This window comes from Chionomys nivalis, chromosome 12, assembly GCF_950005125.1.
Source record: "Chionomys nivalis chromosome 12, mChiNiv1.1, whole genome shotgun sequence".
Taxonomy (NCBI): Eukaryota; Metazoa; Chordata; class Mammalia; order Rodentia; family Cricetidae; genus Chionomys; species Chionomys nivalis.
In genome coordinates this window covers 71,795,743-71,813,607 of record NC_080097.1, presented here as the reverse complement: position 1 = coordinate 71,813,607, position 17,865 = coordinate 71,795,743, and the positions used below count along the sequence as shown (strand labels likewise).

Sequence of the window (17,865 nt, the reverse complement as noted above, 5' to 3'; positions counted from 1 at the left end):
AGAATAAAGTATGTAATGTACTGAGTGTCCAGGCAGGAAAGGGATAGGAAACATGCTAACAACCATAACAAAAGGAAAAATACTCTTATTTAAGGCTATCTTGACTGCAACCGTTAACTATGTATTTTTCAGTTCCTCTTTGGTTATTCATTTTCACTTGGTCAAAAGTCATTTTATATAAATGTCCAGACCTCCCGATCCCAGAAGAGTAAGAACATACAAAAGTGAAGGACAAGAGATTAAATAGAACTATCTTATAGATTTATTAATGAAAAATACTTTACAAAAAACAGTATGCTTTGCCCTAAAATAGTTTAGCTGACTCTGAGAGTTTACAACAGGGATGGAGGGAGTGGCAGTAACGGCATTGCTGCTGAGGGTAGGAAGGTGTGTTAGCATGCCCAACTCCATCTCTCCAGAAGGGCAAATACTGTTGGCAGCTCCACATTCTAGGCCTAGGTCTGAGTCACAAGGAAGGCTGACAGCCATAACTCCTGGCAGTTGAGCTTCCCGTTAGGATGCGGTGAGACTCGTGACTCCAGGGAGAGTCCAGGTAATAACTAAGTAGTTTAAGTAGGGAATATAGTAGGGACCAAAAGATGAGGACTCAGCTGGAGATGGGGGCCTAAACTTAACCAAGAATAAAATAATGTCTTTAAACATTAAGGAATAGCTAGTGTCCAGAGTAATAAAATAAATTCAATTTTAAAATGGCTCAAATATAGCCCTAAGCATTAGTTGCTTCCTTTTGTTAGAGGAGCCAAAGTTTGAGTTTTCCTTTTTGTTCCCCCATAGGGTCTTATGAAGCCGACTAGCCTAGAACTTGCTACGTAGCCAAGGATGAACCTGAACTTCTGATCTTCCTGCCTCCACCTCTCAAGTGCTAGAATTATAGGTGTGCACCCCCATGACCAGTTTTGCATGGTGCTAAGGCTCTAAACCTGGGCTTTGTGCATGTTAGGAAAACACTCTACCAACTGAGCTACAGCCCCAGTTCTAAAGTTGGAATTTCAAATATTCTCCCTCAAAGAAGCAAACACCCTTAGGAAAAACCAACAATTCTTTTGTTGTGGTGGTTCTGTTTGGTAAGAGTCCAAAGTCTCTGGCCTTGAACTGCTGCTTCTCCTGCCTCTACCTCCAAACTGTGGCTGCCAATTTTATGTTGAGATGAGTATAGCCTAACTGGCAGGACACAAAGTATCGACTCTGCCATGGTACAGTTTTATAGAGAAAGGTATGGCTCCAGGAAAGGTTAGAAGTTATCCTTACCACCTGCTGTGCTGTAAAAATCTCACGCTGTTCTGTTCTCTTCCAGGGGCATTTGATAGAATAAACATAATTCTCTCCTCTTCATTCCTCCTATGCCTATGCTGGGAGGGGTAACTGTCCTGTCTCCAGTCATTATCTGGGGGCATATCTATTCTTCGAGGGCCAGCTGTTTGGGACCCCAGAACAGGACCTGAATTCCAAGCTGATCTAAGGGGTAAATGAAGACTGTTGGATGGTGGGGACACTGGGCAAACAGCAGGAAGATGCGAGGGTGAATGGAAAAGATTCCCCCAGGACTGAGCATGAGGAACCTGAAGGCCCTGGCTTCGTTCTCGTAGTGTGGCAGTGTAGGTTAGCTGAGGCTTGCATGCTGGCCTAGTTAGAACACTGGTCTCAACATGCTGGTTGGTCTCTGGCCCTAGTCCCCAGGAAGCATCAGTTCTGGAACGATGGGGTAGACTTCGGTAGTTCAAAGTCCTTCCTGTGTACTTGACCCCTTGGGGAGTTTCATCCCTGTCACACAAAGCCAGAAACTGTTGGACACTCCTCGAAGTTCCTGAGAAGGAAAAAGAAACCAAAAGACTGAGTGAGTATCTTTAGAAAATAATTCTCTTTTCCAAAGGACCATTCCTGGACATTTTGCCCAAGTCTTTACTTGTCCAAGAATACACACATAGGAGAAAACAAAAAACCTAGTTTTGCTTTTAATATATGTAGCAATTTTTTTTTTTTTTTTTTTGCCAGTACTAGGGATTGAACCCAGGGCCCTGTGCATGCTAGGTAAGCACCCTACCACGGAGCTATAGATAGCCTTAACCCTAAAAACTCCTAAATATTACATCAAAATCAATTTTTTTCTATTTTGGGGAAATGAAACAGTCTCTTGGATATTACCATACCCTCCATGGTAATCTTTCTCTAACACACTCATGCACACACATGTATAAATGCAAGCACAAGAGTGGCTACTTAATATAACAAATATATCCCCGTGCAAACTCCAATAGCAATTACACTAAAATTTCACTTGGTTTCTTGTTTGTTTCTTTTTTTTAAACAAACATACATATGTTTTTCGAGAAAGGATTTCTCTGTGCAGTCCTGGCTGTCCTGGAACTTGCTCTGTAGACCAAGCTGGCCTCGAACTCACAGAGATCCACCTGCCTCAGCCTCCCAAGTGCTGGGATTAAAGGCGTGCACCTTCACTGCCTAGCATTTTTTGTTTGTTTGTTTGTTTGTTTTTTCAGTTGGCTTTTCTTAGCAGTTAAGTGTCCTCTCTTAAATCCTTGTTAAATTTCTGAGACCGCTGCTTTTGTTCATACTACTCTTACCTCATATACAATACAGAAAGTCTTTTCTAGACATTTCTTTCACGATAATATTTGTGACATTGGAATCAGAAGGACTGCTCTGTGTATTAAATGATATTAAATGATATTTCAAAGTACCTTTATCCAACAACCATTAGGTACCAAATAGTATGTCCTCTTTCCATACTGAGAACCACAACCAAGTGTAAGCTAAACCCATCGGGAGGAAGAAGAGAACATCTTCCGACAGAGGTCAATGAGAGCCAGAATGGTGCTACCCATCTTCCTGCAGACCATCTGTGTCTGTACCTATAACATGGGTTCTCAAGGTACAGTGTCTTTCCAGTCTTCCGTTCATTTCTTCCCTCCTACACCATCCCTCAATTGGAACTCAATAAATAGCAGGGGTGAAAACTAGCTAAAAGAGATGATACTTTCAGTTTGGGGGAGGATCCCAAAGGCTAGTTATTAACTATACTTCACCACTTCAAACCTACTCTTTCATGACTGGACAATGGAGCATGACTCTCAACAATGGAGCATGGTATCTAAAAAATTATTCAGTCATACTTCATGAAGATCAGTGCTTGATCTTAAAACAGTAATTCATATATTTATTCCAGTCTACCTTGGGACACCCCACTTTCCCAGTAGGTATATTGATTTGACCCTGAAAAACAATCACACTTTAGCAGATAATATTAATTTGAGGTGTTACCTGGGGGTCTACAGGGCTCCCCCGCCATGCTGGGCATCAGAACATCAGGGGACAGGAACTGTGGTTGGGGAGGGTAGAGTTTAGGATTAAGGAGCAATACAGGAGGGTCATGGATGACAGGGAGGGAGGAGGAGCTGGAACAATGGTGCCCGGTTTCCAAAGTCTTTTTCCTCACGTTTGATGAATCCTTTTAATGAGACAAGACAAAAAAAACACACACACACACACAAAGATGAGGGTTAACATGGTAGGATGCGGTTGGATAAACACAGTGAGGCAAGCGGGGGGGGGGGGGGGGAAATGGAAGAAACTAGAACAACACACCTTTTCTAGAGAAGGACTCATCTTACTCCACTAACATCTGTTGGGCTTCCTAGAAAAGGCTTACGGTCCTCTCCTTCTGCCATTTCCACCATCCTCTACCTTCCTAAGTTCACCATCGGGGCCTTTAGCAATCTCTTCAATGCTAACAGTACAATTAAAGAGATTGAAACAGAAATTTGAAAATAGGAGCTGATTAATATATGCACACCTATAATCACAGCTCTCAAGAGACTAAGCAAGACTACTTTGAGTTTAAAGCTAGTTTGGCCCATATAGTAAGTTCAAAGATGTCTAGGCTATACAAGTAATAATCTTTCTCAAAAAAAAAGAAAGGAAGGAAGGAAGGAAGGAAGGAAGGAAGGAAGGAAGGGGAAGAGGAAAGGAAAGAGAAAAGAAAAACAATAACCATGAAACAAATAGGATTTGGGGATGTAGCTCGATTATAGAGTAGGCTCTGAGTTCAATCCTGATACCCCCAAAAATAAAGGAGACAGAGGACAGAAAAGGAGAAGGAGGTGGGGTGGGTATTTAAACAGACTTAGAGGCTGAAATGAATCTACACTGGGCACTAAACTACCTATACAACTGAACTCTACTCCATGTCTGCCCTACAAAACTCCATGCACAGCTGCCTCTTCTGCATGCCATGTTCCTATTTCCAGTTGCTTATGTCCTGCATGGCTCCATTCACTTTTGTAGTAAAGATCCAGAAATATTTACTTTATCATCAAAAACAGTAAAACATCCAAAATTGAACAGTTTCCAAACTCCTCTTCCTAATATATTTTTCTAAGACATATTTACTCAGACATAAACATTGGTGTTGCCCTTAACTTCCTATTTCCATTCACCATCGCCAAAGAGACATTTCTACTTACAGATTTCACATTTAAATTTGCCTGGACCACTACAAAAGCCTTAATCTGATCTTCCCATCTCCTGTTACCTGTCACAAGGTCCCATGTGACACAGTGTGACAGATCTCACCTAATCCTATATTGTCTCTGTGCCCTTTACGCACCCTCCTTTTTCTTATTTGCTTATTCTTATCATAATTATTATTTTGGAGACAGCATCTTGTTATGTAACACAGAATGACTCAAACTTACAATACACCTGCCGCAGCCTCAGAAGTGTAAGCACTACAGGCAAGCACCGTCACACAGAGCCTTTCTCCATATTTCTCAAACACACCAACTCATCCTATTTCAGGCATTTAGACTTGCTCTTCTGTTACCAGGAATATTCTTTCATGGTCCCAAACTTCCTATCACTAAAGTCTAATCAAATATTAATTCCTCTCAAAGATGGTATTTCTCACTACCCTAACTAAAAACAATCCTAAAGAAAGACATTACCTTTTAAACACCTCTTCCCTTGACTTACTTTAGTCTTCATTATCATAATTATAACTGTCTTGAGTTATATCATTTGCTTATTAAGTGTCTTTCTTCCTATAATAGAAGACACTTCATTTCAGTATCCCTAACATCTGAAACAATGCAAGCACTCAGTAAACAACATGGTAAATGAAACAATCTATATGCCAGTATACTTAGTTTCCTTTAATGGAAGCTATTCAAGGGCAGAATTTGTGTTATATCATCAGTTATGTTCATGATATTTATGAAAGTGTTTCACAGAGAAAGGATTTCTAGTAGAATCCCCACTTTCCCTTTGAGAGCTCTTGCTGCCTTTTATGTATTGTTTTAAGCTTCTTCAGAAAAAGAACCACCTAAATGTGAAACTCTTCACAAGAACGGCACGGCCCATTTCCTATCTTTATCATGCTTTTCCCTCTTTTCAGTGGCTAGGAGTCCCAATCCATTCTCAACTGCTAGCCCATATGCCTCATACCCAGACATTATGAGCTATGTTCAGTAATGAATACTATACCCAAAATTAATTATACAGCTTTCCCAAACACAATTATCAACCCATAAAACTTGAATATCATCCCTGGTTTATCTTTCCTCCATAGGAAGGTAGGCAGGCAGGCAGGCACCAATCTCATTTCTTTTACTTCCTAATTGACTCTCCAATATATTTACTTCTCTCTAGCCTCTCAGACTCCTGTGTGACCTACAGAATCCCATGTGCTCTATGATCTGACTCTTGCTTATATTCTTTGCTATCATTTGCCAACATTTCCATCATTTCTCCTCATCAGATATTCTAATCCTGTCATACCCAATTATCCTCTTTTAATCCAATGAAAATTCACTTCATTTCCCTTTGCCTGGTATATTCATTTTTCTTCTCCATGAAACCTTCCCTGATACTTAACCTTTTCTGTGATGGTCTCAGAGCAGCAAGTATTTAATCACATTATAAAACTATGTGTTTAGGGCTAGAGATGGCTCAGAGGGTAAGAGCACTGACTGTTCTTCCAGAAGTCCTGAAATCAATTCCCAGCAACCACATGGTGGCTCACAACCATCTATAGTAAGATCTGGTGCCCTCTTCTAGCATGTGTATACATAATAAACTGTAGGGATATAGCCCCACCCATTGGGAGCATGTTCGCCTTGGGCTAATGTTTATAATAAATCTGGCGGGCATGATCCCAGCAGCCCTTTTTTGCTCTGCTTTTCCTGTTCTCCGCGGGAACCTGTGGTCCTGTAAGTCTATTTCCTTATTAAAGCTGTATGTATTTTTATAATCTGTCTGCATTCATTTACGCCGCCACATTTGACGTCCAACGTCGGGCTATTTTGCCCCCGCCCCGGCACAGGGGGGGCGCAAGCTCCATCTTTCCCAGCCTTTGCGAGCAAGTTAGTTACCGGAGCTCAGGAAGTGCTATTGGGCGAGCATAGCCTGCTAGCTTTTACAGCGTGCTCCCTGCTCGCTTTCCCTTCCCCCATTCCAGGCCACGATACAGTCGCAGAGCAGCGACCCACACAGAGCAGTTAATTGCTCCCTGCTTCTTCCAAAGCCTCACTGCCTGAATTAACTAAAGCACCTGCGGTTTCGAAGCAAAAGCCACCAACCCCTTCCCTTGTCAGGCAGTACAATAATTTTTTTTTTTTTTTTTTTTTTTTTTTTTTTTTTTTTGGTTTTTTGAGACAGGGTTTCTCTGTGGCTTTGGAGCCTGTCCTGGAACTAGCTCTTGTAGACCAGGCTGGTCTCGAACTCACAGAGATTCACCTGCCTCTGCCTCCCAAGTGCTGGGATTAAAGGCGTGCGCCACCACCGCCCAGCAGTACAATAATTTTTGTTTTGAGTTAATTGTTTCAGACCGGCTCTGGCTTAGACCACGTGGACTCAGGTGCATTTCTTTCGCCACCACTGGCAGGAAAACTTCATTACAGGTACATAATTTTCTTTTATAAATAAGAAAAATGTCTGAAAACATTACCATTCAAGACTTTAACAGCCTTTTCGATTGTACCATGTGGGAGATTTTACAAGAAGTGTCTGTCAGCCCACAGATATGGATCTTTCTGGGATTCGTAGTTTTCCTTGGTACTATATGGTTTGATAATAGAAATATGATAAAGTCTTTACGAGATGAGGTTGAACGCTTAAAAACAATTGAGAATGCCAACAATCTTCTCAAAAATCAGTTCGAAGTTCTCCAGGCAGAGAACAGATCTTTGTTTAACACAACTCGACAAACTGAACAAAATTTAGAAGAGGTACAGGCTGATGTTAAGGAGAAATTCATTACTATGGAAGAGGGAACAGCTGATTTGGATCGTAAGCTTCAGTCCCTTTCAGTAGGAACTGAAACATTAATGGCTGATATTAAGGAGAAATTGATGGAGGAGTTAATTTCATTGGTTAAATAAAGAAACTGCCTTAGCCCTTTAATAGGACAGAAAATTAGGTAGGCGGAGTAGACAGAACAGAATGCTGGGAGAAAGAAGCTGAGTCAGAGAGTCGCCATGATTCTCCCACTCCAGACAGACGCAGGTTAAGATCTTTCCTGGTAAGCCAGCTCATGGTGCTACACAGAATATTAGAAATGGGTTAGATCAATATGTAAGAGCTAGCCAAGAAGAGGCTGGAACTAATGGGCTAGGCAGTGTTCAAAAGAATACAGTTTCCGTGTAATTATTTCGGGGCATAAGCTAGCCATGCAGGCGGCCGGGTGCCGGGGACGCAGCCCCGCCGATCATATTACAACAAGAAATTCATTACTATGGAAGAGGGAACAGCTGATTTGGATCGTAAGCTTCAGTCCCTTTCAGTAGGAACTGAAACATTAACTGAGAGAATCAAAACTGCTGAATGTGACAATCGGATTTTGTCTAAAGCTTATGACTGATTGGCGGAAAGATTGTCAATACAAGAAGGCATGGTTTATGCTATAAAAATTATGTCCAAAGATGAGATGTTATCTCTAATGGACAAACTTCATACTTTAGAATCCTCAATGAAGGCTTTAGAACATAATTCTGGACAGGACATTCAGACATTAGAGAAGGCAATGGTAAATAGAATTGAAAAGATTGAGGAATTTCTAAATTCTGAGGAAGAAGAGCAAGAGGTAGAAAGGCAAATTTTAACTAAATCTGTGGGTAAATCTCTCCGGGACAATTCCCACAAAGTCTACCTACAGTTCTATCTGCCTTTCCAGTTGTAACAACAGAGAAAGTAGTTGGTTCCAGAAACCCTAGGGTCATCAAGGAAGATACATGGGAACCTGTCCGTATGAATGATCTCAAAGAAATTAAACAAGCTGTAATGACTTTTGGGATGAATGCCTCTTTTGTTAAAGAGATGCTAAGATCTTGGGCCACAACAAATAAAGCCACGCCCTCTGACTGGTTACAACTGAGCTCTGCTGTCCTTGAGAGTGGACCACAATTGAAATGGAAATGCTTATTCAGGCAAGAGGCTAGACTTTTAGAACAGCAGGAAAGAGCAAAGGGAATTGAGATTTCCATAGATCAAATTCTAGGAGAGGGGCTATTTTCTGACCCTCAGGAACAAGCTAATTTGGATGAAAACACACTCTCCATGTGTACTACAGCAGCCTTAAGGGCTTGGGACAGGGTGCAAGACCCAGGACAGAGGATGGAATCATTTGTCAGAGTTAAACAGGGTCAGAGAGAACCCTTTAGTGACTTTGTACAAAGACTAACTAAAGCTGTACAAATAGGGATATCTGACCCAGAAGCAAGACGTATAATGATCGAGACTTTGGCTTATGAAAATGCAAATGTGGAATGCAAAAGGATTTTGGGACCTTTAAAGCTCAGATCAGCGCCATTAGAAGAATGGGTCTTGCATACACTGAATGTTGATACATTTGACTATGGCACTGAAGCATGGGTAGAAGAAGCAATTTCCAAAGGTAAAAGGAGACATCAGAATACCAAATGTTTTAATTGTGGCAAAATGGGTCATATGAAAAGGAATTGTAGACAACGGATTTTCAGAAATAATAATAATACATCTTCTAGAAATAACAGAAATAGGAGGACTCAGCCTTCAGGTTTATGTAGAAGATGTGGAAAGGGCAGACATTGGACGAATGAGTGCAGGTCTACAAGAGATAGACAAGGCAACCTGATACAGATGGGAAACGTGAGGGGGGGGCCTCACAGGCCCCCATGGCAAACATGGTTCAGTCATTTCCAGTTACTACAGAGAACGTGACTCGTCAGGACAATTAGAAAGCCCCATGCCTACTGTTACAAGCAATAATGATCAGAAAGATGAGTTCCGTGTGTTTTGGCAAACTTCTATAAATGATCAAAGACCAAAGCTGAGAGTGTGTGTAAATGGCATTTTTATTACTGGCCTGCTTGACACAGGTGCGGATGTAAGTATCATTACCCCAGAATCTTGGCATCCGTATTGGCCTCTTCAGAATGTAAATGTTTAACTCCTGGGAATTGGAACCCTATCTCGAGTAAGGCAGAGCACGAGTAAGGTTGAATGTATAGGACCAGAGGGATGAATAGGAAAATTAAGGCCATATGTAGCCAATATTGCAATGAATTTATGGGGTCGTGACCTATTACAACAATGGAATACCCAAATTAACATTCCTGCTACTTCTAGAGCCTATATTTCTGGGGATAATATTAAAAGATATTACAAACGGAGAAAACCGGCCATTCGGGCTGTACAAGAACAAGCAATTGATGTCCCTTCAGAGATACCAACAGCCTTGCCTTTAAAATGGTTGACTGAGAAACCAATATGGACAAAGCAATGGCCCTTAGCTGAGGAAAAGTTACAGGCTTTAGAACAGTTGGTACAAGAGCAATTAGATGCTGGACATATAGAAGAATCTACCAGCCCTTGGAATTCTCCTGTATTTGTGGTTAAGAAGAAATCAGGTAAATGGAGAATGGTGACAGATCTCAGGGCTATCAACAAGGTTATTCAACCTATGGGCCCTCTGCAATCTGGAATTCCTTTGCCCTCTTTATTGCCAAAAAAGGATTGTTTTTTCACTATACCTTTACAAAAAGAAGATAGAGAAAAATTTGCCTTCACAATGCCTACTTATAATAATTCTCAACCTTCAAGGAAGTACCACTGGGCTGTCCTCCCCCAGGGTATGTTAAATAGCCCCTCCCTGTGCCAATATTTTGTGAATCAACCATTGCAAATAATACGCAAGAAATTTCCCAAATCGATAGTATAACATTACATGGACGACATTTGGTTATCCGATTCAAACATGGATACCTTGAACAGACTGTTTGAAGAAATAAAAATACTTTTACCTAAATGGGGATTGCAAATTGCTCCTGAAAAGATTCAGAAAGGAAATTCTGTTAATTATTTAGGTTATAAAAATTAAGACACAAAAGGCACAAATTCGGAGAGATCGCCTACGGACTCTTAATGACTTTCAAAGACTATTAGGGGACATTTCCAGTCTACGGCCAGCTATTGGGATAACACCTGATCTAATAATTCATTTGAACAAAACCTTGGATGGTGACAAAGATTTAAACAGTCCCAGAGAATTAACAGCTGAAGCTGAAAAGGAACTGACGATGATTGAGGAAAAATTACAACAGGCACATGTGGACAGGGTAAATCCAGAGCTCGATTGTATTCTCGTCATACTACCATCAAAAATTTCCCCTACAGGAATTTTAATGCAGAGAGATGATATTATCTTGGAATGGATCTTTTTACCACATAAACCAAGTAAGAAACTGAAAACTTATGTGGAAAAAGTCTCTGAGTTAATTATAAAAGGCAAGTTGAGACTTCGTCAACTAGCAGGCATAGACCCAGCAGAAATTATAGTGCCTTTCACTGCTGATGAACTAAAGAAATTATGGGAAGATAATGAACCATGGCAAAGAGCTTGTGCTAATTTCTTGGGAGACATTAATAACAACTATCCAAAAAGCAAGAGGCTTAACTTCATAAAGAGAACTTCTTGGATCCTTCCTCGAATCGTCCGTGATACTCCAATAACTGGAGCCCATACATTCTATACTGATGCCAATGAATCAGGGAAGGCAGGTTACAAATCAGAAGACTTGGGTAAGGTGGAACAAAGTCCTTATGATTCTGTCCAGAAGGCAGAATTATATGCCATTCTTATGGTGCTAAGGGATTTTAAAGAACCTATTAATATAGTTACTGATTCACAATATGCAGAAAGAGTTATTTTACATATTGAAACTGCTGAACTTATACCTGATGATACAGAACTAACCTCTTTGTTTATCCAGGTGCAAGATTTGATTAGGAACAGGCTTTGCCCTATGTACATAACACACATCCGATCCCATACGGGTCTGCCAGGTCCTCTAGCACAAGGTAATGCAGAAATTGATCAATTATTGATTGGTAGTGTGCTACAAGCCTCTGAATTTCATAAAAAACATCATGTTAATAGCAAAGGTTTGAAGAAAGAGTTTTCTATTACATGGCAACAAGCTAGGGAGATTGTAAAGAAATGCCCTACTTGCTCTTTCTATAACCAAACGCCACTGCCTGCAGGGGCTAATCCAAAGGGCACCCAAAGGAATGAAATCTGGCAGATGGATGTGTTCCACTTTGCAGAATTTGGCAAATTAAAATATGTTCATCATACCATTGACACGTATTCAGGCTTTCAGTGGGCAACGGCTTTAAGTTCAGAAAAAGCTGATTCAGTTATCACTCATTTATTAGAAGTCATGGCTATCATGGGTATACCTACACAAATAAAGACAGATAATGGTCCTGCTTATGTCTCTAGGAAAATGAAACGCTTTTTTGATTATTACAATATCAAGCATGTTACAGGTATACCATACAATCCTACAGGTCAAGCAGTCATAGAAATATCAAATCGAACTATAAAGGATATGTTGAACAAACAGAAAGGGGTGGAAGACACCCCCAGTAATAGGTTACATAATGCTTTGTTAACCTTGAATTTTCTCAACGCTAATGAGAAGGGAACATCGGCTGCAGAAAGACATTGGATAATGGAAAAGTCTACTGAACTAAATCAACCAGTTTATTTCAAGGAAGTGATGACCTCACAATGGAAGCCAGGAGATGTGCTGCGCTGGGGAAGGGGTTTTGCTCTTGTCTCCACAGGTGAGGAAAAATTGTGGATACCGTCAAAATTGATAAAGGTTCGTTTTGATGAAGAGAAGCCAGTTGGGAAAGATAACTAAAAATTCAATCACATGGATGGCAATCATACTGATGGTAAGTAATACAGATAGGTTGGGGGCAGGGTTCTCTTCTTATCTCCACAGGAAAATACCCATCTTCAAAGAATTTAAGGGACCCTGAATATTTAATTACTGATGGAAGGACATGTTCTGTAAGTATTAATTTTTTTTTTTTTTTTTTTTTTGGTTTTTCGAGACAGGGTTTCTCTGTGGTTTTGGAGCCTGTCCTGGAACTAGCTCTTGTAGACCAGGCTGGTCTCGAACTCACAGAGATCCACCTGCCTCTGCCTCCCGAGTGCTGGGATTAAAGGTGTGCGCCACCACCGCCCGGCTCAGTATTAATTTTTTTATATATATATGTCTTAAACTTTCTTTGCTTTTCCTCATATCTGTGTCTTTCTTTATATGTCAGTATATGTCCTTGTTGTTAATGTTTAAATTTCCCATAACAAGCAACAAATTTTCCTACAGTAATCTTTGAAGTTTCCAGGATGAAGATGGGGCCCCACGACATCAACTCAATCTGGTTTTTATGACGTCATGAATTTTTTTTTTTAAAGCACTAATATTAGACCTGTTTTTTTGGTACCAACTACATGAAACAATTTCGAATGGTGCACATTTTTGACAACACGCTGGCCGGACCTTCTCAAAACGCTCTGAGACTAGTTACAATTTTCTTAGGTCAAAGATTAAACTGGGAATTTTACCATCATTTGCTTTCACAGGACCCCCTAAGAAGAACGTCGCCCCCATGTCAGCAAGAAGCAATCTTAGAGGACAACATCCCCTCTCCCAACAGAGTTTGCCCTCAGGGTTAAGGACATCTTTTAGTGGTTGGTTTAGGGTTGAGGGGATGGGGTGATATTTTTATGGACTTAGGAAAAAAAAAAGAAGAAGAAGAAGAGGAGGAAGAAGGGAGATTAACTGGTTTTATGGGATGATTGGTATTTGTGAATTACTGTTTATAGAAAATTGTATTGGTACTGTTTCTTGTATATTGATATATTGAATATTGAATGTGAGTGTTCCTACCTCTAATTTTGTATGAGTATGCTTATAACTTTGTCTATATTGTATTGATACATCTATCATATTACATTGTACATTTCTACCTCTGATACTATGACATTGTTTACAGTTGAAGATCATTGTCTTCATATATTGCACAGTTGTTTATTCTTTTAGTCTTCAAGTTAGATAGGTATTGAGAATTATATGTTTGTCATATTTATTTTTAAGTTAATCAGGTCTTTTAGTTACATAGAGATTATATTTAGTATAGATAGTATAATCTTCAGCCTCTTCAAAGAGCTGTAGAAAATGGCCTTTAATCTAACCTAAAATTCCTGTGCCAACGAGACACAATTACTCCTGGCAACACCACTCTACTCCCGAGAGAACGTTGAGCACCAAAGACACTCCACTGGGAGCTTGTCTTCTTGGCAGAACTGGCCTTTGGGTTAAGAAAAGCCCATACCTCAACTTCTGACAAAGATACAGAATATCCCTAAATGGATGAAACAGGATTGTCTTATCCTGCCAAGACAGGGTAGGATAGTTCTAAGAATGGTATGTCAGTTATGTTAGGCCTTAGCCAAAGTTGGTTATCTCAACATTGCAAACGAGACTTTGGGTGATTGCCCAGGTAGTCAGTTGTCTCTGTCAACTGTTGCACATTTTGGATATCTCTTGTTTGTTAAGTAATATTTATTCCCTTCTCAGATCTTTGACGAGCTGAAGATTATATAATTGTAGTTACTCTCTATGTTATTTAGACTCCTTGAGATAGAATGTTTAGCAAAACTTTTGTTCTCAATATTGTTTGTTATATTTATTATTTGTTATTATTGTATATAGTTGTATTTGGTTTAGTTCTATCTTATTTAGACAAAAGGGGGAGATGTAGGGATATAGCCCCACCCATTGGGGGCGTGTTCGCCTTGGGCTAATGTTTACTGATAAATCTGCCCTTTTTTGCTCTGCTTTTCCTGTTCTCCGCGGGAACCTGTGGTCCTGTAAGTCTATTTCCTTATTAAAGCTGTATATATTTTTTTAAATATTTATTTATTTGTTATGTGTACAGCATTCCTTCCATGTGTGCCCACAAGCCAGAAGGGGGCACCAGGTCTCATTATAGATGGCTGTGAACCACCATGTGGTTGCTGGGAATTGAACTCAGGACCTCTGGAAGAGCAGTCAGTGCTCTTAACCACTGAGCCATCTCTCCAGCCCAGCTTTATATATTTTTATAATCTGTCTGCATTCATTTACGCCGCCACAATAAATAAATTAATTTAAAAACAAAAAAACTGTGTTCATCTGTCCCTGTAGTAGACTAAACGTTCCATGAAACCAGAGACTCATTAACCACAGTCTCCCCAGAGCCTGGCATAGCATCAAATATAATAAGTTCAATAAGCATTGTTTTAAAAAGATATGCAAAATTAATAAATAAGTGCATGATACACCAGACAAAAGCAAACTCTCTTAGGAAAATAACATTTAGATTAAATGCACTGAAAATACGTGAGAACAAATGCTATGCCAGGGAAACCACCTATTCCCAAAAAAGAAAAGGAGGAGACAGAAGACAAAGAGGAAGAGAAGAAAAGTAGCAAAAGGAGGAGGGGAAGCAGAGGAGGAGGAGAAGGAAGAAGAAATGTTCATTCATTTAGGAACTGACACTCCCACCCTTTAGAGTTCCTTTTGGGAGGAGAATTGGATTTGAAGGGCTAGTAGGACAGAGACAGCTTGTACTATATATCCTTTTGAACCTTTTTAATTGTACCATGGATTTAAAACTTATTTTTAAGGGGTTTAGTGTAGATAGTTAGGTGTAGAGAGTTGCCTAGCATATGAGGTCCTAGGTTCAGTCTGCTACTACAAATAAAAAATAAAGTAAGCTTGATGTAGTAGCACACGCCTTTCATCCCAGCACTCTGGAGGCAGAGGCTGGCAGATTTCTGTGGAGTTCAGCCTGGTCCACCAGACAGGGTAAATAATGAGACCTTGTATATAATAAAAACAGTAACAATAATAAAGTAAATATAGTAAAACCTATTTTTTTCAAATTGACCTGGTGGACAAACTTCAAAGTAGAATGCTTTGTATCCTGACAGCTTCTTAAAACTGAGTCTCAGAAGAAGCCAGGCGGTGGTGGCACACGCCTTTAATCCCAGCACTCAGAAGGCAGAGGCAGGCAGATCTCTGTGAGTTTGAGGCCAGCCTGGTCAGGCTACACAAGAAATCCTGTCTTGAACACAATAACAATAATAAAAAAAAAAGGTATATACTATTTGGAGACAGCAATCACTTAAACATGTGCCTTTGAAAAGCAGACCTGTCCCTGGACCCCTGCATCACTGTTACTCTGTTTCATGGCCCTCTCTAACATATGTTCTGCCTTGGATCAGGCCCAGCTCAAAGGAGCTATCAATCACAGAGAGAAACCTCTAAGATCACAAGTTGAAATAAATCTTACCTCCCTTGTCTCCATAGGTATTTTGTCAGAGATGAGCATTAACACAACTCTTTACATCCTAGGATCCATCTAAGAGGGTTGCAAAGCTTGCAAAACTGCTCCAGGAAAGGACCATTCTCTGGACTTTGAATACACATGTAAATAAGGACCACTGTCCTAATTCAGGGTGAATGTACTCTACTTTCCCCAAATGGCAACTGAAGTTTCTCGCTGCTCTTCCACCTCCACTGTGTTTTTACTAGCAAGGAGGAAGGTGCTCTGAACAGATGATTCCTGACTGCACTGACTTCCAAAGCTATGGAAGAGACCTGAGCAGCCTCCCTTTCTGAGAAAGACTGTGTAAGTCGCATCCTCCCACATCCCCTGATGAGGTCTCCACGAGCTGCAGCCGTCAGACACAGACACACACAGGCAGATGTAAGACACTGAGCCTGTGTTTGTCCCCCCAGCCCCTGTACTCGGGGATATGGGAGAAATCAGTTAAGACCCAGAACTAACATCTACATTAGACAGATCCCAAAGGCAGTCAGCCCGATTTGAGATCACACTCTCCTTGCAGTCTCAAATCACCATATGTGTGCACTACAACCTTCCACTGTCTTCTCTAGCACCCACCCAAATCCAGTACCTCAGCAACAAAGGTTGGTACCTGGGAGACAGGCGCTGTGCTTGGTCCATGAAGAACGTTCTCCATTTCTGCTGCTGGAGTCCGTGAGAGATCAAGACCAGGGGCTGAGTGCAGTTTCCTCCCCGAGCCATCTGCAAAGCCTAAGGAGGAAAACATAAAAGCAAGCTGAAGCCATCTTTCCTCTGGGGCCTAAAAGCTGAGCGTGGAGGCATAAGCACCAGCATTCTTTAACTAAGTAATTGATATGCATCTCTGAATACAATGGGAAATATGCTCCTTGAATGTATAGAGCAAATCTCGGTATACGGATAAATTCCTATAGGCTGAAATTTCTAAGGAGCTCTAAAAACCAATCTGCTGAATATCCTCCACCCTCCAACATCTCTCTTTTATGAATAAAATTAGTTTTGTTTTGTTTCCAGAACCTGGCCCAAACTTGTAGTACATAAAGTAAAGGTAAGTGATATAGTGATCTAAAATATTGTGCTAAGAAAGGAAACAACTAATATCTTAATTTAGTTCAGAATTTAAATGGTCATTGTCATTGTAAATCAAACCTGTTTCCCTTTGATCTAACAGGAAAATGTTCCAGAGTCTGCTAGAGATAGTGTTTTAACTAGAATTGGAACTCAAGTTTTTCATGTTCAGCACGGTATTCTATTATCTTCTGACACTCTCCCATTCTCTCCCTGAGCAGGATCACTTCAGGAATATTTGGTGTATGTGATATTATTTTATCCCCAGGTACTCTTGGCTTTTCTCAATCACATAAATCATAAACAGCCACTAAAACCGCTCTAAGCTGATGTGACCCCCCCTTGCTGTCCCCAATTCAACTAATTAAGTCTCCTGAAAATGTACCTGCCCTTGACCTACATTTGATGTGTATATGTGTGTGTGTGTGTGTGTGTGTGTGTGCATGCGCAGGTGCACCCACCAATTCATGTCTGGATATGCTACTTTGATACATGTACATGTGCACACACACACATACCATACACATACATATGCAGCTAAACTGTTAAGATCATTTATTTTGAATATTTCCTGTTACTTAATGCACTGGTTCTCATGATAGTACTGGAGCTTTGAGCATTTACCTTCTCAGGGAATGGGATTATACTTCATTAGTATAATACTCGCATACATGAAGCCCTGAGGGTACGATCTTCAGTGGGTGGAAAGGGGTGGGGAATGGACATGGGACAAAGACAAGACATCAATTTCCTGGGCCTCACCACAGATCTGACTCAGAATGGTTCTGGTAAAACCTTCAGAATTTTTACTATTTTGTTGTTTTATTTTGTTTTGTTTTTCAAGGCAGGGTTTCTCTGTGTAGCCCTGGCTATCCTGGAACTCACTCTTTAGGCCAGGTTAGCCTTGAACCTAGATCTGCCTGCCTCTGCCTCCCAAGTGCTAGAATTAAAAGGGTGAATCACCAGCTGGGCCTTTAATCCCAGCACTTGGGAGGCAGAGGCAGGCAGATCTAGGTGAGTTCAAGGCCAGCCTGGTCTACAAGAGCTAGTTCCAGGACA

The 17,865-nt window shown here is 40.6% G+C and overlaps 1 protein-coding gene across 9 annotated transcripts in view; it reads right to left on the bottom strand.

Annotated features, from left to right (window-relative positions):
- Positions 1-250: 250 nt before the first annotated feature.
- Usp54 (ubiquitin specific peptidase 54) overlaps positions 251-17,865 on the bottom strand; it is a 111,091-nt gene continuing 93,476 nt past the window's right edge. For 7 of the 9 annotated variants that reach the window (XM_057785784.1, XM_057785786.1, XM_057785787.1 and 4 more), the window contains 3 exons: positions 16,352-16,470; positions 3,298-3,484; positions 251-1,825 (listed from right to left, as the gene is read on the bottom strand). In XM_057785784.1, coding sequence (XP_057641767.1) covers positions 1,266-1,825; positions 3,298-3,484; positions 16,352-16,470 — 866 coding nt within the window. In that variant the 3' untranslated portion in view covers positions 251-1,265. The remainder of the gene's footprint in view (positions 1,826-3,297; positions 3,485-16,351; positions 16,471-17,865) is intronic. The other 2 variants (XM_057785791.1, XM_057785792.1) reach the window with 1 other exon arrangement.